The sequence below is a fragment of the Rattus rattus genome, chromosome 1 (assembly GCF_011064425.1).
Source record: "Rattus rattus isolate New Zealand chromosome 1, Rrattus_CSIRO_v1, whole genome shotgun sequence".
Lineage (NCBI taxonomy): Eukaryota > Metazoa > Chordata > Mammalia > Rodentia > Muridae > Rattus > Rattus rattus.
The window spans coordinates 2,438,129-2,462,276 of NC_046154.1; the positions used below are offsets into that span (position 1 = coordinate 2,438,129).

Here is a 24,148-nt window from a genome sequence, read left to right on the forward strand (position 1 = left end):
CAGAAACTATTTTCTAAAAATATCATAGGGGAATATTTCCTAGCTTCTAAGGAGATGCCTATCAAGGTACAAGAAGCATACAGAACACCAAATAGAATGGACCAGAAAGAAAGTCCCCTCAGAAGATGCAGAGGAAAGAAGGAACAGTAAAAGCTGCAAGGAAAAAGACAAATCACATACAAAGGCAGAGTCGTTTTGTTAACACCTGACTTCTCAAAAAGTCAGACTCTAAAAGCCAGCAGGGCCTGGACGGATGTTCTACAGACTCTGAGGAACCACGGATCCCATCCCAGACTGCTACACCCAACAAAAGTTGCGATAGCAATAAGTGAAGGAAATAAGACACTTCATGATAAAACCAAATGTAAGCATTATCTGATTACAAATCCAGCCCCACAGAAGGTGCTGGAAGGAACTCCAGCCTAAAGAGGTTAACCAACTCCGCCCCCACAAAAAAAAAAAAAAACCCACAAGGAATAATCACAGACCACCAAATTGGGGGTGGGGGACATCGCCACAACAAACTAATGGGAGTCGACAAACACTGCTCACTGATAATTCTCAACACCGACGGTCTCGATTCCCCAATAACAAGACCGATTAGCAAAGTAGGATCCTACTTCCTGCTGCATCCAAGAAACACACCACAACATCCAGGGGAGACATAACTTCAGGGTGAAGGGACCAAAAGGGCTATTCAAATCAGACAGACCTACTAAAGAGCTGGTGTGGCTGTTTAATGTCTGACAAAATAGGCTTCAAACCAAAAGAGATAGGGAAGGACACTACATATTCAGAAAAACAACAACAAAACAATAAAACCCACTAAGAAGACATTTCAATTCTTTTTTTTTTCTTTTTTTCAGAGCTGGGGACCGAACCCAGGGCCTTGTGCTTGCTAGGCAAGCACTCTACCACTGAGCTAAATCCCCAATCCCTCAATTCTTAACATCTATGCTGGTTACCAAACACAAGGGCAACTGATTTCTAAAATGAAATGTTAGTACAGCTTAAATCACACCTTGACCCTCACACACTGATAGTGGGAGACTTCAGCATCCCCATGCTCACCAATAAACAGGTCATCCAGAGAAAAACTGAACAGAGACGTGCTGGAGCCAACAGATGTTAGAAACCAAATGGGCCGAACAGGTGTCCACAGAACATTCCACCCGAACGCAGAGTGTACCTTCTCAGCACCTCACAGAACTTTCTCTAAAACTGAACACATCCTCGGTCAACAAAGCAAGTCTCAACAGATACCAGGAAACTGAAATAACTCCCTGCATTCCGTCTGACCACCGTGGATTAAAGCTGGACATCAACAACAACAGAGACAATAGAAAGCCTACAAACTCATGGAAACTGGACGACTCACTGCTGAATAAAAAAAGGGGGGAGGTCAAGACAAATTAGGAAAGAAATTGAAGACTTTAGAGAACTGGATGAAAACGAATACATATCATACACAAACTTGAGGGAAACGAAGAGGGTGGTTCAGAGGCAAGCCCATAGCACAAAGGCCTGCATAAAAAGGGGGTGGAGGGGAACTCATACTAGGAACTTAATAGCACAACTGAAAGTTCTAGAACAAAAAGAAGAAATAACAGCCAAAAGGAGTAGAAGGCAAGAAATAATCAAACTCAGGACCGAAATTAGTGAAACCAAACCAAAACAGACAAATTAAAAAAAAAAAAATCAATGAAACAAAGATGGTTCTTTGAGAAAAATCACTAAGATTGACAAATCCTTAGCCAAACTAACTAAGAGGTGGAGGAAGAAGATCCATGTTAAAGTTAGAGATGAAATGGGGGTGGGGCATAAGTGCTGGGGAGATGGCTCAGTGGTTAAGAGCACTGACTGCTCTTCCAGAGGTCCTGAGTTCAAATCCCAGCAACCATATGGTGGCTCACAACCATCCGTAATGGAATCTCTTCTGGTGTGTCTGAAGACAGCTACAGTGTACTCACAATACGAGAAATAAATAAATAAATAAATAAATAAATAAATAAATAAATAAATCTTTAAAAGAATAGAAAGAAGAAGAAAAGAAAACGGGGGCATAAAACAACATTCACTAAGGAAGTCCAGAGAATCACAAGGGAAAACATTTTCTCCTCTGTGGTTCCATCCTCTTGATGACTTTAGCCTAGGTAAAGTTGAGAGAAAATTAACCGGCATAGACTGTTTCCAGGATGACCTGGAACTCAAGGTCCACTTCACACCATGGAATGCCAAGAGACTACTGGGTGCCACCCAGTAAGGCACTGACATTTAGTTATAGATCACCTCAGGTGGGACATAAGCCTGAGTCAGTACGGGACCGTGGAGATGATCACTTACCGCTGAAAGGGAGGGTTGTATTTATAACAAGCAGATCGTTAGCCGGGATCCCTCTGGGGGTCCCTGAACACTGAAAACATAAACGTGCACCCTTTGTAAGCAGAAGCATATTTTCTGTCCTAACAGCTTACCTGAAGGTGATCTAATTTTCCTTCAATCTAAGGAGCCTAAGGTTTCTAAATATGGAGAACTTTGTGGTTGCTAAGGACCCCTAGTAAGTTTCGGTGTCCCCATTGCTTTGTTCAGAGGAATGCATTGGCAGATGTCCTGAAATCACCTGTGTGGAAACCGAGTGGAAAGGACAGTGGAATTCACGTTGTGGATGCCGTCCGTCCAGTGTGCATTCAGAAGCTCAGTAGAAACTTTTTTTTTTTTTTGCTTTTTTCGGAGCTGGGGATCAACCCAGGCCTTGCGCTTCCTAGGCAAGCGCTCTACCACTGAGCTAAATCCCCAACCCAAACTTTTTTTAATTGAAAATAAAATCACTGAGTTCAGTCATCCATCAAGAACAGGGAAGTGGCCCTCAGGTGCCAGCTGTCCTCCTACTTCAAACCCAGTGTCCAGGAACACAGGAACAATTCAGAGCCTCTCTTTCCCTCCCTTTCGAAGAGGCGGGGCTTGAGACTTAGTCTGGACCGCAGGTGCTTACTAATGACCACTTCATGGTAGCTAAGTCAAGAGGACAGACGGCTGCTCAGTGAGTCTGACCACACCTCAGGAAACGGCTGTGCCACAGGATGGAAACACACATGCCTCTCCACAGGGAGCAGAGCCACGCAGGACCTCATGTGAGTAGCTCAGGCCACCCCTGCATCCCCAGAGCACGGTGGCTTTGCTGTCAGAGACACCGGCCGTCGAAGGAGGAAGGGAGCTTTAGTTTTAAATCTGTCCCATCTACTGTTTCTTAAACGTCTTTCCTCTTGCTCACCCTGGCTCGAAGCTGTATGTTTAGTCACTGTATAGCTGTGGGGAGTCTCTCTGTCATCATCCCGGGTTTTGGTTTTTTTTTTTTTTTTTTTTGTATTTCCAAATGGAGAGGTTAAAACAAACTCTTCCCTTCCGATGCCTTTGGCTCTTATCAGATGAGAAAGGGTTTGGTTTTGTCTTTTGAATTCTTCACTTCATAAATACTGTTTCTTTCCAAAAGGTACAGTGTTTGATGTAACTTCATTTTGCTTTTGAAACATGACCCACAGACCCGCCTTAATTGATACCCGCCTCGGCTGAGTTATTGAATGACCATATGGGGCCCGAGCGGTTTCTTTGTGTTAATTAGTATCTAAGTCAAAATTGCCAGGTTTATCTATATTTAGATCACCACACGGTACAGTGTATCAATACGTGGTATGTTTAAGCTAAGCATTGACTGCAGGACACCAGCAGCTGTATGTTCTAGGGCAGCAGTGCGTTTAATCGAATGTCTCGGTGTGAGAAGATCACCTACAGTTAAGGAACGCTTCTAAGAACTTGTCAGGGGGGAGGCATGAGACAAGCAGGCCCAGGAGGAAGAGGAAGGAAGAGAGTGTGGGAGGGGATGGGCCAAACTCCACGGTACACTGGAAAGATTTGTCTTTATGAAGTTCATAACTCTGCCTCTTGAATCTGTGCCAGCTTGGTTTTTTTTTTTTTTTAAAGTAAATAAATCAGACAAAAGTTTTAAAAAGAACCTTTTCAGTTAGGTGGTGCCGTTCATTCCATACAGTTTAGGTCGGCAGTGCAGTGGTGAGCGCAATTGCCTTCCCTCAGAGTCTACAGCTAACTGTCTAGTGAGGCCCAATTCTGATTTGCCTTTGGTGAAAAGGTATTATTTTTATTGTTTAGCAGTTAAATTCAAGTTTAGACTATCTGAGCTTCCGGCTAAAACTAAGCTGTTATTTTCTGCCCTCGGGTCTTCTGTGAGATCTAGTTATTGTACTTACAAGGACAACAGTCACTCTGAGCGACTGCTCTGCGTCTTTTTAAGTCTCCTAAGGTTTATTGCCTACAGAATATGAGAGAGCAAGGACAGAGAGGAACCGAATGTGTCCCTCAAGTTGTTGGATAGACTAGAAGGCCGTTCACTGGGAGCTGTGGTTGAGGAGGACAGCCAGGTTTATGAGGTCAAAGAAATCTTTATTTGAGCCAGCTTGACTTGAGGTGTCTGGGAGCAGCTGACTAGTGCGTGAGCTTGGAGGAAGACGCCTCGGCTCGATTTTCAGATCTAGAATAATTTTACATGATGGCTAAGCCACTCAAGCGAATGAGGTCAAGCGTGAGTATTAAAATGACGTGTATACGAAACTAGATACATAATCCTGGGAGCCAACTTTCACACCGGGATTTGAGGCAGTGTAGTGGCTAGAGGTTAGAGAGACAGACCGGAAGGCCAGCGTCCTGGAAGCCCAGGAAATGGAGTGTTTCCAGAATGAGGTAGAGGTTGTGGTTGCAGTCCCAGCTTAGAAGGGAGAGGCAGGAGGATTGGAGTTTAAGTCATCCTTGACTCCGTAGTGAGTTTCAGGCCTATATGGCACTCTGTCTCAAAAAGAAAAAAAAAAAAGTTTCGTAAACTTTAAAGTAAAGAAAACGTCAAATGAAGAGACGCTAGAGGGAAGGAAAAGCAGTGCTGGGGCTGGCAGAAGGAGCGAGCGAGCATACGGAAGAGGCTCCCTGGCTGCGGAAGGAGCGAGCCTGAGTAAGAAAGACGTTCACGTCCAGAAAAGCTTCCCAGAGGAAGGCATCCACTTTCACAGAACTCCCCACCTTATTCAATTCAATTTCATAATGAACTACTGAGGCCCAGACAGTAACATATGTAACAAACAAAAAAACAGTCAGCCTTTGGTATCCACAGGGGGATTGGTTCCAGGAAGCCTCAAGGGCATAAAAAACCTGTGGATATTCAAGCCCCTTACAGGAGACGAGGGTGTTTTCCTACAGTGATAGCCTTCACACGTCACCTGCATAGTTAAATCCCCTCTCAGTCACTCACAACCAGCAGCACAACGGAAACACCGCATCCTGCTTAGGCTGGGTTAACTACCAAGCAAGCAACAAGGACAGAAGCCATGCGATTCAGGGCAGACACAGCTTTTCTGGATATTCCTGCCGATAACTCCTTAAATCCACGGATGTGGAACTTGCAAGTATAGAAGCGTATTTTATACAAAAAGAGTTGACCACAAGTAACACTAAGGAGGAGTCAGGAGAAAAAAAATGGGACGGTAAAAAGTATAGTCGGACATTTATCCTGTAGGTGAAAAAAAAATCTCGAAGTTGGCTTTCCCGTGGTGAGATGTATTCACCACACTCCAAGATTTCCCCAAACTTGACTGGAAAACACCAGTAACAAACGAAAACAAAACCCCCAGACAGAGAGTGGTGCCTTGGACTGAGAGTGAGCAGTATCTTTAAAAAGCAAAAAGCCAAAACCAAAAACCAGATATTAGGTAATGAATCAATCATGCCCATGACAAGCCTGTATTTGTAACCTATGCGTTCCTCTACGTCCTGAACCTCATGGAAACCTCCTAAGATTCCACAGACTCATTAAATCCAAAGCTAGAGCACCATCTCCCACCTACAGCTCATCCTCTCTGTCTCTGCTTGGGGTAGGATAACAGCTTGCCAACCACCCACTTATTGAGGCAGGAATTTCCGTCCCTCACTACGGTTTCTGCCATCTGCGCCTATCCATTCTGTCCCCACATCCTCTCAGTTCCATTGTCAGGATTCATCTTCTCCCTCCCTCCTCTTTCCTTCCCACTTCTCGCCCTCTCGAGTCAGGCTCTCACACGGTCCTGGAACTCACCAGGACTTCCTGCATCCATTTCCCAACTGCTTGGATAACAAGCGTGTGCCATCATGTCTGACAGGATTCTCTTAATTCCCGTTCCTGTCCCTTGGAGATGTTATTTCCCTCTAGTCCCTCCTCTTCCTAACCCATCCCCCATAATTCCAAATGCCACCTCAAATACGGAGAGGAACATGTCTGGCTTTCTGAGTGTGTGATACTATGCATGGCCCTTGCTGACCTGGCCTTCCAGGTATACATCACAGTTATCTATCTTATAGCAACAATGGATTTCTCCTTGTTCTTCCGGCTCATCACCACCTTTCACACTTGATCGTTATTAAAAACTTGGCAGTAAAGAGTACTGTGGGGCCAGCTAGATGGCTCAGTGGGTAAAATTTCTGCTCTATAAGCCCAACAGTCTGAGTTTCATTCACCAGATCTCACAACGGAAGGAGAGGATCAATTCCCCAAAAGTGTCCCTGACGTACACGTGTGTGTCATAGCATGTATGAGTGCACACATACACATGCAAACACCATGACAATCATTTTTGTTTTTTAGGAAAGGATATTTAAGCCTAGGTGGTGGAGGATGACCAATGAGGGTGTGTTGATTACAGAGTGATGTGGACGGTGGGGAAAACCAGAGATGTCCAGGACCACCCTTAACTGACACAGTCTTTACTGCCCACATTTCTTACATAAGTAGTGATTCCAGGAACTATCAGAGAGAAGCACACAGAGCTAACTTAAAGGAATCTAAAATCTGATTAAGAACTGTGTCACGGGTGAGGAGGTAGCTAGTATGACTTGATCTCTCAGAACGTTAACTGTAATGTTTATCATCACAGTCAAAAATGTATCCGTTCAAAAACGCCCAGGAGCTAACAAACACAAAATGGGCACTCAAGCCAAATGCTAAACAAATTCAGTGGAGGGAGGATTGTCTTGGTGTGGAGAGTTCAGATTAAGTTTCAGAACAGATAGGACTTAAAATTCAAGTAAGGCACAAGAAGCACAGACGAGGCTAGGTCTTGCAAATGTTCAACACGAACACGGGAAACAAAGAGGAAAGTGTTCAGGACAGAGGAACTAAGGCTGGGGTGTAGTTCGGTAAAGTGCTTGTCTAGCGCTCACAAAGCCCCGTGCTCAATCCCCCGGCCCCACATTAACCTGAGCATAGGGATGGTGTAATTCCCAGCGCTGGGGAGGTGAGGCAGGGGGATTAAATTTTCAAAGTTGTCCTCTGCTGTGGGGTGGGTGTGAGGCTAGCCTGGTATCCATGAGATGCTAGAGAGAGGAAGGAGCAGGGGATGAAGAGAGGGGAGGAGGGGGAGGGGAAAGGAGAAGACAGGAGAGCAGAGGAGAGGAGTAGAGAGGCCAGGAGAGGAGATGCTGTAAACAAGGCTTTACCCACGGAGGTCGAAATGGAAAGCTTAAGAATAAAAGAAGCTCTGAAGACAGAGAAAACCATGGACAAGTGCTCGCAACCATGACAGTGCTCACATTCAGGGACAGGACAAGAGGCAAAGAGGAAGAGGAAAAGAAATGGAAGAAACGATTTGAAACATAGAATTGATATTATCCCAGTGGGGGAAAGGAAGACACAGAACTGGGTTGAGGCCTTATGCTCATGCCAAGGCCTCAGAGATGTTAGCCTTAAGCACATATCTCTTCTTGTTGCTTTGTCTGAGATGGCGTCTTAACGACATAGCCCAGGCTAGTCTTGAGCTCCTGGCCAATATCATGCGGATGTTAAGCAGCCCATTTGAACCACTAGGCACCATATCACATCCTTGTCATCCAGCATTCAAGGATTGGGGTGAAAGGGGAGCAAGTTGGATGACAATTTAGGAGACAGGGTTGAGGTCAACCAGGACTGCACAGCCAGACCCCATAGGACCTTTCCTTCATCCTTAGCTCACTAACCAATATGGCTTGGGCGCTCCAGCAGCACAATGGATTAACATGTGGCATTCATACAACAAGCATGGGTTATCCCTCCACCAGGAGTTGTGGACCAACAGCAGATTATTTCCTTGGCCTCTGTCAGGAACCCAGGAAGTTTCTCCGAAGGTTCCTTGCTGGTTGAGTTCTGTTGACTATAGCTAAGTACCAGGAAGTCCAACGGAACAAACTTTTATAACTTTCAGTGGGACATTATTTTAGAGAACAACTATGTTGACCCAACTTTTTATTAAAGGCAAACTAGTTTCTCTCCCCACACTTTTCCGGGATTTGTGCCAGTTCCTGAACTTTTATTAACCAGGGATGGCTGAGTGCTTCCTGGTTTACATTGGTGAAACAATTTATCCCCTAGTCCACAGTGAAACAATTTATCTCCCTAGTCCATAGTGAAAGCTACATTTTAAAACCTCAATAAAGCACAACCTTCTATAGTAACAAACGCAGCAGGTCCGATTTATGTTTGCCTTCTCTATTGTGCGGGTCTCTTCTATAGCTGGCAACATTAGCAGAGTCAGCTTGCCATCACGGACCTCTGAAAAGCATGCTGACTGGTAACTGCAGCTATGAAGAATCATTTAACCGCTTTGAAATATGAGTCTCAAAACGGGTACCTTAACCAGTCTCTTGTTAGCCTATCTTTTAACCTTAAACTAAAGTTCACTCATACACTTTAGGATGTTTCTGGATTCTTTCAGACAATGTAATCTCGTGTGTGTGTGTGTGTGTGTGTGTGTGTGTGTGTGTGTGTGTGAAGGCCCACTTGCACATTGTAGCTGTGTATATAGGTCAGAGATCGTCCTCAAGTGCTGTTCATGTTGTCCTGTTTTAGGCAGTCTCTCACTGATCTTTAACTCCCCTGAATAAGCTACACGGTCAGACAATGCAATCTTAATCCTTATGGTTTTCCTAGGGCAAAAAAAAAAAATTGCTTCCTTGTGTAAGACAGCCACATAAGGCAAAGTTCGTGTAGGAGCCATTCTGTATTCTGAGTGCTACAGGACCTTTCTAGAACAAGCACTCTAACACCAATGAGAGCAGAAGAGAGGAGGTGTCATGGGTGGACTGAAGCCAGGGCAGCTCCTGAAAGGCCCAGGACAGGGTCCTGCCTGTGTTCTCATTTTATACTCTAACACCACAAGCTAAGATGAGCAAGCAAGCAAGATTGGTCAGGTGAAGAGCAATCGACCCATTGTTTCAGCTGCTCTTCCGGGTCATTCATGATGTTCCAGGTCAAAAGTGAAGTTATACTTGGTGAAAAGCCATGCTAACTACATCAACAAGTCAGTTTCTATATTTTGTCTTTTTTATACCTTATTCTACTTCATGGGGAGGTTAGAAGCAACAGAGCGTACAGCATGCTTTACCCTTCACACTCTAGGCACCCTATCAATCAAAAATATTATAAGTGAGAACAACTAAATGAAGAATGTTTACTATGTATCCATATGGTTGCTCACTGTAGCCCAGGCTGTCCTCAAACCTGTTTCTTTTCTTCCTGAGGGCTGGGATTCCAGATAGACCTAATCTGCCATCTAGCTGATTTGATCGATCTCTCCCTCTCCCTCTCCCTCTCCCTCTCCCTCTCCCTCTCCCTCCCCATTCTCTCTTCCCCTTCCCCCTTTCCCTCTCCCTTCCCTGCCCCTCACCCCATTGCCTTTTTCATGAATCAAAGCAGAGACAGAGAATATATGACAACATCTCTGCCTCCCTTGGGGCCCCTTCCAAACAACATGGCAGACATACAAACGCTCTCTCCAGTCTCACTTATATTCAGTCCTGAGTCATGGTCGACACAATTCTCCAAGCAGCCATCTGCAGTGACTTGGAGTTGGGGACCAAAGTCATGAATCTGGAGGTTCTCCCTGACCTTCAGCTTTGTTGTTTCTTCTGGTCGAATGACTGGCAGGAAAAGGCATCTGAAGACAAAGAGGATCTATCCTGATGCTAAAAGTGGAGAGACAGCAGAGCCGAGAAGACAGCACAGTAGCGGAGTACTGGTATTGCAAAAACACAGAAAATAGGGGCGGGGGCAGGGGAAAAGTCCAACTTCTAAATAGACTGAAGCCAGAAAGCTGTTCGTGATCCCAGATAAGCCAGGCACTGGATTCTCTCCTCATGCTATACCTGTCCTGCCTCTGAGGTAATATCTGGGTCTGTGGGTATTTTATATTATTTCTGGCTAGTGTGAAGGGTGATGTTTCCCTCATTTCTTGCTCAGCCTGTTTATCATTTGTATAAAAGAGGGCTACTGACTTTTTAAAGTTAATTTTTTATCCAGCCACTTTGCTGAGGGTGCTTATCAGTTTGGTAGAAATTTTGGGGTCACTTATCTATCATATCACCTGCAAATTGTGATGCTTCAATTTCTTTTCCAATTTGTTTCCCCTTGATCTTCTCCTTCAGTTGTCTTGTTGTAGCTAAGACTTCAAGTACTATATTGGATAGATATGGAGAGAGTAGACAGCCTTGTCTTATTCCTGATTTTAGTGGAAGTCTTGCTGGGAGAGTGGTCACAAGCCAAAGAGTTTTGTCAAGCTCCACTAGGAAATAACAAGGAAATGGCTTCTCTCCTTCAGCCTCCAAAGGGCGGATACCCTGCTACTGCCTGTATATTGGTTCTGTACATACCCCTGACCTCTGGAAACATAAGATAAGGGAAGTAAAAGAGCATTACAGCAATGGTAGGAGGCTAGCAAACCATTTACTGTCTGGCATTGGGAGTTTATGTCCAGATTCACATCCTTATTAGTACTTGATGGCTGCCTGTGACTCTCAAATGTATCATACTCCAAATGCAATCTTTTAACTTTCCTTCCCAAACCTGTTCATCAGTCTATCCAAATCACCCTAGAAAGTGCCACAGACACCCAGCCAATTGCTAAAAACAGAAACTGGGAAGTCATTATTTCTTCCTCATAACCAGTCAATAATAAGTTTCATCACTCTTACATCTAAATGAATTGCATATCCCCTTCAGTGGAATTTTCACTGACAGCAATTCTCAACTCTCTACTAATCCATTCTCCACCCAGCGGCCAAGATGGTGTTTAGAAAAGACATGTGATGTGAAATGTGTTGGAAAGGGATGTGTTAGCTGAGCATACACGAATGGTGACTTGGTCAACTTACAAATCGATGGTTGCTCTGACCTCAGACAGAAAGGTAGACAATGTCACCTCTGTGTACAAAACCACTCCCTATCTGTCCTTCCAGGATGAGGTGAACTTTGCTGGATCTAACAAGGCTACACGAATACCACGTAAACCAGAGCTTCATCCTTGACTGAAATAGACCACAAGCTGTAAAAGTCTAATGGGGTTCACATTTAGCCTATAGCAAGAAACCCCAATGGAGTGCTAGATTGTTTAAATAGTGTCCCTTAGGGATGCTACTGGATTGAGCCTCTGGAAGCTGAGGCAGGAAGACTAATATGGGTTTGAGACTAGACTGGTTTACACAGTGAATCCCATGCCAGTTTCAGCTAGGTACAGTGTAAGATCCTGTCTCAAAAAAAACTAAACAAATAGATTTGAAAGTTCCACTTGTGGCTTTCTGCTGTTGTCTGAGACATGGGGGTAGCTATCTTGTTGAGAATGCCATCTGGCTTCTTACGCTCTTGCATCCGGTTGTGGTAAATGCACCCCTGTCAGGAGGCTCGCCACCACCTGGAACTTCAGCTCCAGGGTACCTGATGCCCCCCTTTGGATTCCATGGCATGTGCACTCTAATGCATGCATACCCTTCCCCATATACATAATAAAAATAAGCTAAAATAAAATCTTTTAAAAAAAATCCAAATACTTCATCAGGAGCTAGCTGCACAGACCCCTCTCCCCTCTTCCTGGGTCTTGGAGCTGCAATTAGTCTGGAGATATTCTAGAGACGTCTGTGTCCCTCAATCTACCAGACTATTGAAACAATCGACTCAAAGAAACTGGAATCCCCACCCCACCCCCCGCCCCCAAGAATCTCATGCTCAGAGAAAGAAAAGGCAGAATTGTGGTACTGGAAAGAGACTCCACACGGGACTGACAATTTACTACTGCCACTTTACTGGAGAAGTTGGAGTCCAGGCAGTACTGGATAGGCTACAGCTTGACCTGGACCGTTTAGATGTGCTCGTCTCCAACTCTCTATATTTTAACCTAAAATTTGATCTCCCCAAATGAACCCGGGGGATATATCTTTGGATATTTCTGTCTCTCTTCCCAATACGGCCACATTGAATTAACCTCCGTTTTCTGCTTTTTAGCTAGTAACTTGTTTGTTCTCGTTAACTTATGGAGGACAGGTGACAGAACCTGGCCTCTAGGGCACAAACTGTGACGCCCAAGTTCGGTAACAAACTTGCCTAGATCCCTGGAGTGGCCGGCAACTCGGAGTTGACAGTTACGCTCAGCTAGCATGTGTATTGCCACTCTATGCTCCGCTAGAGCCCCGTCGCAGGGATGGCAAAGTTTAAATTGCAGGATCCACTCTAGGACCACAAACACAGAGTTGCCTTGGAGCTTGGTCCACGAGATGGCTCTCAGCTTGGGTGCAACGCTAAAACAACCATCTCGTGGGAGAACTCGGGCTTCATTGTGGGCTCTGCTAGAGGAGAGGACACCCGCAGGTGAAAAATAGGCTCAGGAAACCGAGTCACTACCAGAGGTGACACAACAGCGGAAGGCTCTCTACACGACTGGCCAACAGAAATACGCCAAGGAGGGGCGGGGGGCGGAGCCCGAGCTGGAGCGATCGACAGTTCGGCGCTCCGCAAGAGCCGTGTGTGGGTGTTGCTAATGCAGAAGCAATGGCTTGTGCTGGATCGAGCGCCGAGTCGTCGAGCGGCGCCGGGTAGCGGAAGCCGCGGGGTGCGCTTGCCGGGGCCTGCCCCGTGGACTCGCTGGACCCGAGCCTGCAGAGTGCCGAGGTGGCGCCGGAGGGAACTAACCCGGCGGAGGCCACGAGTCAGTCGGTGACTCACGAGCATCGTGCCAGGCTCTGACACCATCGCTGCAGTTGTGGGCCTCGCGCTGTGTGCCCGGGTTCTGCACTGCAGGGCGCCTCTGCTATCCCGGTGCGTTGCTCCGGCGTGGGATCCCGGAGCTGTCAGGCTCAGCGCGAGGGTGAATGGGGACCGGGGCGTGCAAAGGTAGGCCTGGCCAGGCTCCAGCCCATCCGTGCGGGCAGCAGACAGCACGGCCCTGGGTACCCGAGCAGAGGCGTGAGATACCTGCGAGGGCCCACCACTGCCTAGGGTGGAGAGGGTTTGCACTGAGGGACGTTTCAGAGACCCGCCCAACTCTGACCGTCTGGACTCTCGGTGTCCTTGGAAATTTGATAGACGTTTATATCCATCCCTGAACAGGCTTGTAAAATTGTTAGAGCAAGGGCTAGGCTTTGCTCCTCGATAGGAGGGGTGTGGTGGCGGGGAAAGGTTTAACAGTAAAGATAATGGTTTAGCCCGACTGTAAAGGCTCTGAAAGGAACAGCAAACTGAATTATTATAGCTGGGCAGCAGGGTTCGGAGAACTCTGTGCAGCCCTACCCTTTTTATTGCGGCGAGTTCCATCCGTTCTGAGTGAAAGGAAGGAGTGTCCCAAGTTCTCCGGAAAGGTTTGCACACGTGGATGTTTGTGAAATGTATACACAAGGTAGAAGGTGTGTAAGGGCAGTGACCTGCGTGTAGGAAGGTCATCTAGACCTGGATTTGAAGTTGTGTCAGTCATTAACTAGCTGTGATTTAGAGCGAGTGGATTTTTTTTTTTTCAATACCTCAGTGTCCCTGTCTGTATGGTGGAGTGAAGGAGGACGCTTAGAACGCCATGTTAGCCAAGTGCTGGTGAAAGCGCTTAGCAAATGTTTACTTTACTATTGTTTTCTCTGCTGGGGACTACTTGCACAAGTGTACTTATACTTTCTCGTGGTTGGGACATTCATTTATTCTTTTGCAGCGTTCTTAAAGCACAGTTGGGTTGAATGTAGTATGTGAGTGTTGCCATTTCTTGGAGCCGGGGATGTTGCTGCTGGTGGTGGTATAACGCTGAAAACTTGGCTTGATTTTGGGTGCTCAGAACCCAGTAAAATCAGTCCTATAGTTCAAGCAGCTGTAATCCCAGCCATCCGAAGCCTTGGGACTTTGGGAGGGGGCAGGGAGACAACAGAGAGCCTGTTTCCAACAAGGTGAAAGTGTAGCAGGGAGCTGGTGAGGTGGGTCTGTGAGACAGGCATAGAATCGATAGAAGACTCAAAGGCAGAGAAAGTGAAAAGTTCTACTGAAGCAAGCTGACAGCTCCTGTTGGGATGGGATGGGCCCCAGACTTGGGAGTTCTGACAGGTGGACTCTGGGTGAGGCATTTTATAAAATCCATGCGTCGGTCTTCAAGTCCGTCTTCGCATCAGTCGTCTGTCTTCCCATTTCCCTTATTGTCAGGTCCTCCAGTCCAAGTATTTGCCCCGGGCAGCCTTCTTTCCTTTCTGCTGTTTGTTTGTTTGGGTGTTTGCTGTTGTGTTCCTGTCAATCCCACCCACCCACCACCCACCCCGCCAAGTCTTACAGAAGCAAGCCCCTCCACTCCTTATCTCTACCCCATTTCTAACTCCCTCAGCTGGGCAGACCGATACTAGAGCTTGCCGTCCGGCCTCCACTTTTACCTACGCAGACAGCCATCTCATTAGCTCCTGTGCTCAAAACCGTTTGCGTTTTGCAATGTTTGGGGCCTCAGCCTTTTGCATGGGGATCCACAGTATGCACTGTCAAATATAGATACAGTTGATCAATTTTCGTTTTTGTCCAACATTTCGCTATATAAAGTAGCACGTTTTATCTTGCTTTGCATTGTGCTTTATGAAACCTAAATTCCCTTTAAATGGTTTAAGTCCATTTTGTCACATTCCCTATCCCAGATTGACAATGAAGATGCTGGTCACTATCTTCAGTATAAAATGTGCTTTTAGTGGTTCAGCCCTTTAATCCCTGAGCCCAGGAAGCAGAACAGGCAGATCTCAGTGAGTTCGAGGCCAGCCTGGTCTACAGAGAGAGTTCCAGAACAGCCAAGGCTACATTGAGAGACTCTGTCTCACAAATACAAACCAAACAGAACCAAACAGAAGTCCCTTTTGGAATGTTTTATGCAGAGCAAATAACAACTTGTTAAAGATTCTGAGTTCTGATGCTCCTGTTTGTGAAAGCAAAATGGTTGGGGTCTGTGTGTTGTAGGCCCTCTTCCCCAGTGTCAGCCCCCAAATCAAGAACGAGACTGTCTCTGCGCCTGTCTCTGCCTTCTTTGCAGAGCCTAACATTCGGGAAGGGCTTGCCTTCGTGGCACTCATAACCCTTCATTTATTGTAAAGCTGATAACTTGCAACCATGGTTTGATATTCTATTGGCTTTAAATTTGTCCGTGTTCCTACTTAATTCAGAAACATAATATTTAAAAACTAAAGAATGTAGCAACGGTTTGTAAAATGTTTTCCATTGCATAATATACATTATATATATTTATAAATAAATATGTATATATAGGAGGATGGTGCATTCCTATAATTCCTGCATTCCGGAGGCTTAAGACAGGAGGATGGCCATGAGTTAGGAGCTTATGTAATGAATGTCAGACCAGGCCAGCCAGGGAGGGCTACGGAAGGCTCAAAACACAAAACACCAACAAAAACAAAACAGAAGAACGAAACCAAAACCCATAAATAGGGCCAAATAACAAATGGTGAGGACAGGGCGAGGAGAGAAGACGGAAAGAAAAGAAAGAGAAGGAAACCAAACTGGTGCTGGGAGCCTCTAAGGAGAGTCATGCGACTGAGAGCTCAGCCTGGCACGCTCCGTTGAGATGTGTGGTGACTTCTTTATCTGAAGTCGTGGGGCTATACCACCTAATCATGAATTTACGTATTTATCTGCTTATCTACTTGTTTATTTACTGGAACAGGATCTTACCATAGGACTCTGGCCGGCCTGGAACTTGCATGTAGACCAAGCTGGTCCAGAACTCACAGAGATCTGCCTGCCTCTGCCTCCTGAGTGCTAGGAGTAAAGGCTTGTGCCACACCATGCCCACTATGAAAGAATCAGCTGTGTGTGGATCTTTATTTTTTAATTTTTTATTCTTCTCGCACACATTACATCCCAGCTGCAGCCTCTCTCCCTCTCCTCCCCACACTCCTCACCTCCCCTCTCCCCCGGATCCACCCTCCTCTTCCTCTGAAATAGTTTTTAAAATTCAAGAAACACTCCTCTTTAAATGTTCTAAGATTTAATTTATTTCCCTAAAAATGCTTTACTTAAAAAACAACAACAACAACAACAACAAAAGAACACTTGTGCTTTTACAGTTTATACCACTGGCTTCCTTGGGTTCGTTGGAACAATAGTTCAGTATAACTTGGCAAACACAGAGAACCGGAAGAGAGAAAGCTCACTGTTGTGTAAAATAAAATAGAAGGTGACCAACTGCCAGTCATTTGCTCTGCCTCACCCAGCAAATTAAATGTCACCGGCAGTTTAGTCAGCCCACGTTTGGTCATCGGAGGGAGGATTCTGTGCAAGAACACTTGAGACAGCTGATACGGAAGAGCAGTTTCGTCTTTAATCAGTGAGCAGTGCTTTGCCTCTCCAGCCCGCTCATTTGGTATCTCACAAGAGGTTTCCCTGGGTAGAGTTATCCTCTGCTGGGTGTTGTGCTTTCAGGATGGGTCTCATCGAGGAACTGTTTGCATGGTCAGGGAGCTCCACGCTGAAGGACACGAACAGTTGCTTTCGATGGTGTGCACTGCAGAAGACTCCTGACAGGCTTCTCTAGTGAGCTTCAGAGTACAACTCTATCACATTCTTACTCAAGCTGTCCAGATCCTTAATTCACGTTCCAAATATCGATGTACCTCCTTAAACCCACTAAGCTCAGAGTCCAAGGAGGGGAAGCTTAACATCGCTATTGGGAAGTTTAAAATGTTCCATAAAACAAATCCCTCCCCTATCCCTTCCCTGTAGGTCTCTCTCCCTCCTCTCCCTTCCCCTCCCCTCTCATCTCTTTGCCCCTTTCTCCTGTCATGTCTCCCCAGACTGACTTCCAACTCAAGATCTTCAGAGCCTTCTGCCCCAGCCCTCTGAGTGCTGGGATTACACGATACGCCGCTTGTAGGGACAAACTCCACAATGCAGCTTCTCTCGTCCTAATTTTAGACTTCGTGAATGAAGGGTGTGGCATGAGAGCAGATGGGAAGATAGGTGGGCAGAGGAGTTACACTAAAGGGTTTTTGTGTATGGGGTAGGGTGACAATGCCAAGAGGAAGGTGGCGTCTATGAGGTTTGGGGTGAGAAGGACCTGGGGTTTATGGGAATCCTTCCCAGAAGAGGTGACACTTGGCTGACTTCTGAAGCCTGAGTAGGCGTCTGGGCAAGAGGGGAAGGAAGTGTTAGGTAGAGGTGCCTAGATCTATGAATGGCATAGACCCCTAGTGAAACCACAGGCTCTCTGAACTATGAAGTTGGAAGCGTCACTTTGGAAGTCTGTAGGAGAAGGCAGGACTAGAGACAGACATACACCACTGATCCCTATCTCAGTTATAAACAACTTATTTTTTGTACCATTAGGAACTCTATTTTAAGAAACTCTCAAGTAAAAAAAAGCAAGTCATGGAGAAGAACGGGAATAACCGGAAGCTTCGGGTTTGCGTTGCCACCTGCAACCGAGCCGATTACTCCAAACTGGCCCCCATCATGTTCGGCATTAAGACGGAGCCTGCGTTCTTCGAGCTCGACGTGGTGGTGCTGGGCTCGCACCTGATCGACGACTACGGGTGAGCTGAGTGCCTCCTTGATCTTCCGCCTCCCGTGTGCCCTGGGGAGCTTGGGTTCTGTAGGCTGTGAACCCACTGTCACGCCCCACTTCTTCCCTAGTCTCCCCGTACCTTGGAGAACTTGGGGAGCATATCGGAGTCGGCTTCTTCAGTTATAAAACAGGGTGAATGGGGCTGGGATTTAGCTCAGTGGTAGAGCGCTTACCTAGGAAGGCATAGCGCCCTGGGTTCAGTCCCCAGGTCGAACCAAAAAAAAAAAAGAAAAAAAAAAAAAACAGGGTGAAGCCAACATGGTGGTGGAGCCTGCCACAGGGATGCTGTTTAGTAGCAGATGCTAGATAACCGAAGGCTGTTTGTTACTCACTCAGAAGCACTGAGTGCATGCCTATGTGCATGTACATGCGTGTGTGTGTGTTTGCGTGTGCCTGTGTGTGTGCACGTGTGTGTGCGTGTGCATGTGCCTGGCCTGTGTGCGCGCGCGTGCACCCGTGTGTGCGTGCGCGTTCGCGTGCACATTCATGTGTGCATATGTGTGTGTGTGCGCGTGCATACGTGTGTGTGTGTGTGTGTGTGTGTGTGTGTGCGCGCGCGCGCGTGTGTATGTGTGTATTTGGTGTTGGGGTTTGAGCCCAGAGCTTCAAGCATGCTAAACATGTGCTTTACCACTGAGCACCGTTTACCCCACCCCGTTGTGTCTTGTGAGTTCCGAGGGCAGTTCTTCAAGTAGTTTACCAAACTGAGTGTATTGGTGCACATCTATAATCCTACCACTTGGGAGGCAGAGGCAGGAGGATTGCTTTGAGTTTGAGGCCTGCCCAGACTACACAGTGAATTTTAGTCTAGTAACGGCTGCACAGACCCTGTATCCAAACAAACAAACGACAACAGAAATCAGCTCTGGTTATAAGGTAGTATAAATGAAACAAGATATACAAAAATCTAACTTATTTTGAGGCAAATTAAAATGTCCTGTCAACAAGATCGTTGGTATTACGTGTGTGACATTAAGGTCTGCACTGTATGCAGGGTCTATTTGAAAACTTCAGGGTAGGTAATTTGAGAGAGCCCTGTGTGGATACGCCAGAAAGGAGCTTGGCTTTGTCCTCAGCATATATCTAGTGCCCCCTTGTGGTGTGAAAATGTCCATGCAGCCTCCAGAGACTGCTGGAGCAATGGGACCTTAGACACTAATGCACATAGAGAACAAGAAGAGTTCCACTGTGTCCAAGTCTCCCCGCGGCAGCTTGCTGTAAGAAGACAGATAAGGAGCAGCGAGCAAGCTTATGGGAGCTCCCACAGATGTGTTTCTTTTTAAGTTGAAATGAATTCTGGCATTCTAAGACACTTGATTGGTAGGACGTAGTTTGAGGTGGGGGTGAAAGTCTCAGAAGGTTTTGAGTGACAGAGCTTGGGCAGGAAGACGGGAGGCTCTCCGGGAAGTGGAGCAGCCAGCACCTGAGGTAGAAAGGTAATATTTGCCGGTGAGACTGGTGAGTAGGAAAACCAGCTAGTACTAAAGGAAAATGCATGCTTAGGGTACCTTCTAACATGAGGGACTGAGTAACAAAAGACAGGAGTGTAAGAGATTTCATATAACCTTCTTGTACCTTTTCAGTTTTAAACTGTGAGGCTACATTTTACAGATTTATTTAGTTTTTTAGTTTTTGTTTTAGGGAGATTTTTGTTTCAATTTGTGGGATGGTTTCTTGTAGCCCAGGCAGGCATCAAACTCTTTTTTTTTTTTTTTTTTTGGTTCTTTTTTTTCGGAGCTGGGGACCAAACCCAGAGCCTTGCGCTTCCTAGGCAAGCGCTCTACCACTTAGCTAAATCCCCAACCCCTCAAACTCTTATGTAGCCAAGAATGACCTTGTTCTGAAAGTACAGGCATGTGCCACGGTGCCTGGCTTATTTTTGCTTATTTTGTTTGTTTGTTTATTTATTTAGAGACAGAATCCATCTGTGTAGCCTAGGCTAACCTGGAAGTTAGTAGGGGAGTGCATCACCATGCTGGCTCCCAAGAGTTGGACTTAACTGCCTTCTGCCTTGGGTTCCCAAATAGGTGGGGCCTGGGTACACATTACTATGCCTGACCTGTATAATTTACTTTCACAAGACATTAGAACAGTGTGGGCTGGCGAGATGGCTCCTCAAAAGCCTGATGACCTGAGTTCAATTCCTGGAGCCTACACAGAGGGCAAGGGGACAGTTCCTAAAAGCTGTCCTCTGTGTGCCTCAGCGCACGCGTGGGCACAGACACACCGACACACACACACACACACACACACACACACACACACACACATATACAGTGCATGTACCCACTCACATGATAACATCTTTAAAATGACAATAAATCAGCTGAAAAAGTCAGCTGATTTCTGTTCCCACTTGCACAGTCACAGTTTTATGTTGGTTCAGTTTAAGGAGACTTTGACTTTATTATAATTAATCTGAAGGGATAAGAATCCAGTAGAAACTATGCTTCAGATTTTGAATTTGGATTTTTCCTGGGCTAGAAGTCTGTAGTAAGAACTCAGGGTGCGACCATTCTGCTAGGCGGTGTTTGTAAGCCTGGCTGTTTGGTAGAACGGGTGGGCACTGCAGTTTCTCTCTCTCTGCTGTGGTTTTGTTTGTGCTGAGACACTCTTATGTAGCATGGCTGGCTTAAAACTTGTGTGACCCAGGCTAGTCTGAGCTCGCAGCAGGCCTCCTGCCTCTGCTTCCCAAATGTTGCCATAGCAGGCAGGCCTGTGCTTCCAAGAGTGCCCGAATGCAGTTTCAGTTTGTGACATTTTGATTTACAGTGAAATTATTATAAGGACTCGCCCTCAGGATTGCTTTCAGCTGGCATTCGCACGCACTCTCTAAGACTTGAATGGGGGAGCTGGCCGATGACTCGGCAGTTAAGAGCGCTTGCTGCTCTTGGAGAGAACCCAGATGCATTCCCGCTCCCACATGGCAGCTCACCGCCATCCGTAACTCCAGTTCCAGGGATCTGACTCCTCCCTCTGAACTCTACTGGCCCCAAGCACACACGTGTGCACAGACTCGGGCAGAATACTCACACAGGTGAAATAAAATAAGCAAAACCACGTTCACAGTTGACTGTGACTGTGAGCAGCCTGCGTGCAAATGCGTCTGTCCTAGCAGGGGGCTAGTCCGCGCGCCGGGGCTCCGCTCGGGGCTCCGCTCGCTCGGGGGCACTGCTCGCGCGGGGGCTCCGCTCCAGGCTCCGCTCGCTCCGGGGCTCCGCACAGGGGCTCCGCTAGGGGCTCCGCTCGCGCGGGGGCTGCGCACGGCGGCGGCAGCGAACGAAGACCCTGCCAACATGGAACCTAGCGCTAGCGGGGAAACTGATCTCTGGATAAGTCATAAACATATGTAATAATTACAGAGACTACCGTGATACTTTTATGTATCATTCTCTTCCATCATAAGGAATAAATTTACAGTCTGTAGTGTTACTAGGGGGCATTGGGAATAAATGTTCAACTCAAATTATAAAATAGCTTTGCAGAAAAACTAGTGCAGTTTCTAGGAGTGTCCGAGCAGCTTATGGGGTTATTTCTCCCAGTTTCCCCTTAAAAGCTCTGTAAAAGGGTTTTTAAATACTGAATGACTACAGTGGTACAGGCCGGCTTAGACATCTTAGTGAGGCCTTATGTTAAAGTAAAATAAAACTAGGGGCTTAGGCTAGTGTGGTACTTAGCATACGGGAGGCCCTAGACTTGGTCCCCTAGTAACACACACACACACACACACACACACACACCACACACACACACACCACACACACACACACACACACCACACACACACACACACACACACACACACACACACACACACACACACACACACACACACACACACACAGGGATAGGGTGGGTGGGGTACATGAGAAACAATTGCTCATTCAGTCAGAGAAAGGCAACTAGAAGTGTTTGACCATTGGAAACTAAACATGTACTTCTCAAAGGAGCCTGAGTCAGCACATTACAGAGACGCACATACCCATGCTTATTACAGCCAATTCACAACAGCCAAGTTACGGAGCCAGCCTAGCCTGGTGCTGGCCACTGGGGCGATCGCTGAAGGAAATGTGGTTATATTGTGAGAGTTATGTTAAGTAAAGTCAGCCAGGTTTGGAGAGAGAGACCGCCTGTTTGCTTTCTCATGTAGAACACAGATTTGAAGTAATATTTAAGCATGCATATGTTATATGCATAGATATGAGAGTAGGCAGTGGACTGAGGGAAGGGACAGGAGAGGTACTATGGGATGGGGAAGCAGAAGGGACTACAACCAAGGGATGGAGGGTCGGGGAGAAAGGGCCGTGGGAGCGTCTGTAAGAAGACAATATAATGATACTATGTATACAGTGTCATGGTGACCCCGTTACTTTCTTGCATCCTAACTGAAGAAATCATTTTTAAAAAAATTTTTTTTTCTTTTTCTTTTTTTTCCGGAGCTGGGGACCGAACCCAGGGCCTTGTGCTTGCTAGGCAAGTGCTCTACCACTGAGCTAAATCCCCAACCCCGAAATCATTTTAAAAATTAAAAGAAATGTATATATATATATATATATAGATAGATAGATAGATAGATAGATATAGATATAGATATAGATATTTTTTTTTTTGGTTCTTTTTTTCGGAGCTGGGGACCAAACCGCTGAGCTAAATCCCCAGCCCCAAGAAATGTATATTATAGTGCCCTGCCAGGCATCCTGGTGCCCTGCTTTTTACTTTATATATTTATTTTTTATTTAAAAAAACAAACAAACAACTGTGTTTTGGAAACTTTTTTCCCCCATTAAAGTGACAATTGCTTCTTGAAAAGAAAATAGATGAGTGATAAAAAGGAAAAGGTCTGACCATCATTAAAAGTCCAATTTCTTTCTGCCCCCCAAAAGAAAATGTCTCCCTCCTAGTACTGTCTGGGCTTGGAGTGGGGGGACAGCTGCGCTCCCCAGGGAAGGCGTTGCCACTGATTCTGTGTAACAGTGTGGATCCTACACTGCACTTACCGCCTTTGCTCTCTATCTGCACTTCATACTTCAGTGTAATTACTTGTTTTAGCAAGAGCGATGTAAGCAAGTGTCTCACTTCAGGGTTAGCATTGTTGCTTTCGTATGTGAGGACACGGGGTCACGTCTTGTTGCTCCTGTTTAGAAACACTTACCGCATGATCGAGCAGGACGACTTTGACATCAACACCAGGCTACACACGATTGTTAGAGGGGAAGACGAAGCAGCCATGGTAGAGTCAGTGGGCCTAGCGCTTGTGAAGCTACCAGATGTCCTCAACCGCCTGAAGCCCGACATCATGATTGTTCACGGAGACCGATTTGACGCCCTCGCTCTGGCTACATCTGCTGCCCTGATGAACATCCGCATCCTTCACATTGAAGGAGGAGAGGTCAGCGGGACTATTGATGACTCTATCAGACACGCCATAACAAAACTGGCTCACTACCACGTGTGCTGCACCAGGAGTGCAGAGCAACACCTGATCTCCATGTGTGAGGACCACGACCGCATCCTTTTGGCCGGCTGCCCTTCCTATGACAAACTGCTCTCAGCCAAGAATAAAGACTATATGAGCATCATTCGGATGTGGCTAGGTATGTATGCCAAACTTTTCGGGCCAATGGTTGTTTTGCCACAAAGCATTGAGTGAATTTCAGTCTTTTTGGAAACACATGGACACAATATTCCATTAGCGACCAGAGAACTAAGGTTTTTACTTCATAGTTCTTGCTTTCTGTCATCTCTTTACCTCCAAGATTATCTATAAAATAGACATGCCTGATTGATTTTTAAATGTTTTTACATGGAGTGCTTTTATTCCATTAAGTATTTTAAATACTTTAGTGTATTTATTAATTATATTTCATAATTCAGTGAATGGTATTCATAAGGATAGTTCTTTAACAGTTTTAATATATGTTGATAAATAAGCAAAAATATTTTTAAAAAATTAATTTCATTATTGTGTACATTTACACATGTGTATATATTTAAATCTTGATGTGCATTATGTACAGAGGTCTAAGGACGACCCTTAGTCAGTATGTCCTTCTATGGTATGATCTAGGGATTAATGAGCACTTTAACCTAATGGCCTTCCATTGTTTTTATTTTGTTTTTTCTTTCCTTCTTTATTATTTATTTTATGTATATGACTACATTGTAACTGTAACACACCAGAAGAGGGCATCAGACCCCATTACAGATGGTTGTGAGCCACCATGTGGTTGCTGGGATTTGAA

The 24,148-nt window shown here is 45.9% G+C and overlaps 1 protein-coding gene across 1 annotated transcript in view; it reads left to right on the forward strand.

Annotated features, from left to right (window-relative positions):
* The first annotated feature begins 2,987 nt into the window (after positions 1-2,987).
* Gne (glucosamine (UDP-N-acetyl)-2-epimerase/N-acetylmannosamine kinase) overlaps positions 2,988-24,148 on the forward strand; it is a 40,601-nt gene continuing 19,440 nt past the window's right edge. Inside the window, exons 1-3 of the mRNA XM_032891529.1 lie at positions 2,988-3,131; positions 17,669-17,874; positions 23,049-23,500. Coding sequence (XP_032747420.1) covers positions 3,081-3,131; positions 17,669-17,874; positions 23,049-23,500 — 709 coding nt within the window. The 5' untranslated portion in view covers positions 2,988-3,080. The remainder of the gene's footprint in view (positions 3,132-17,668; positions 17,875-23,048; positions 23,501-24,148) is intronic.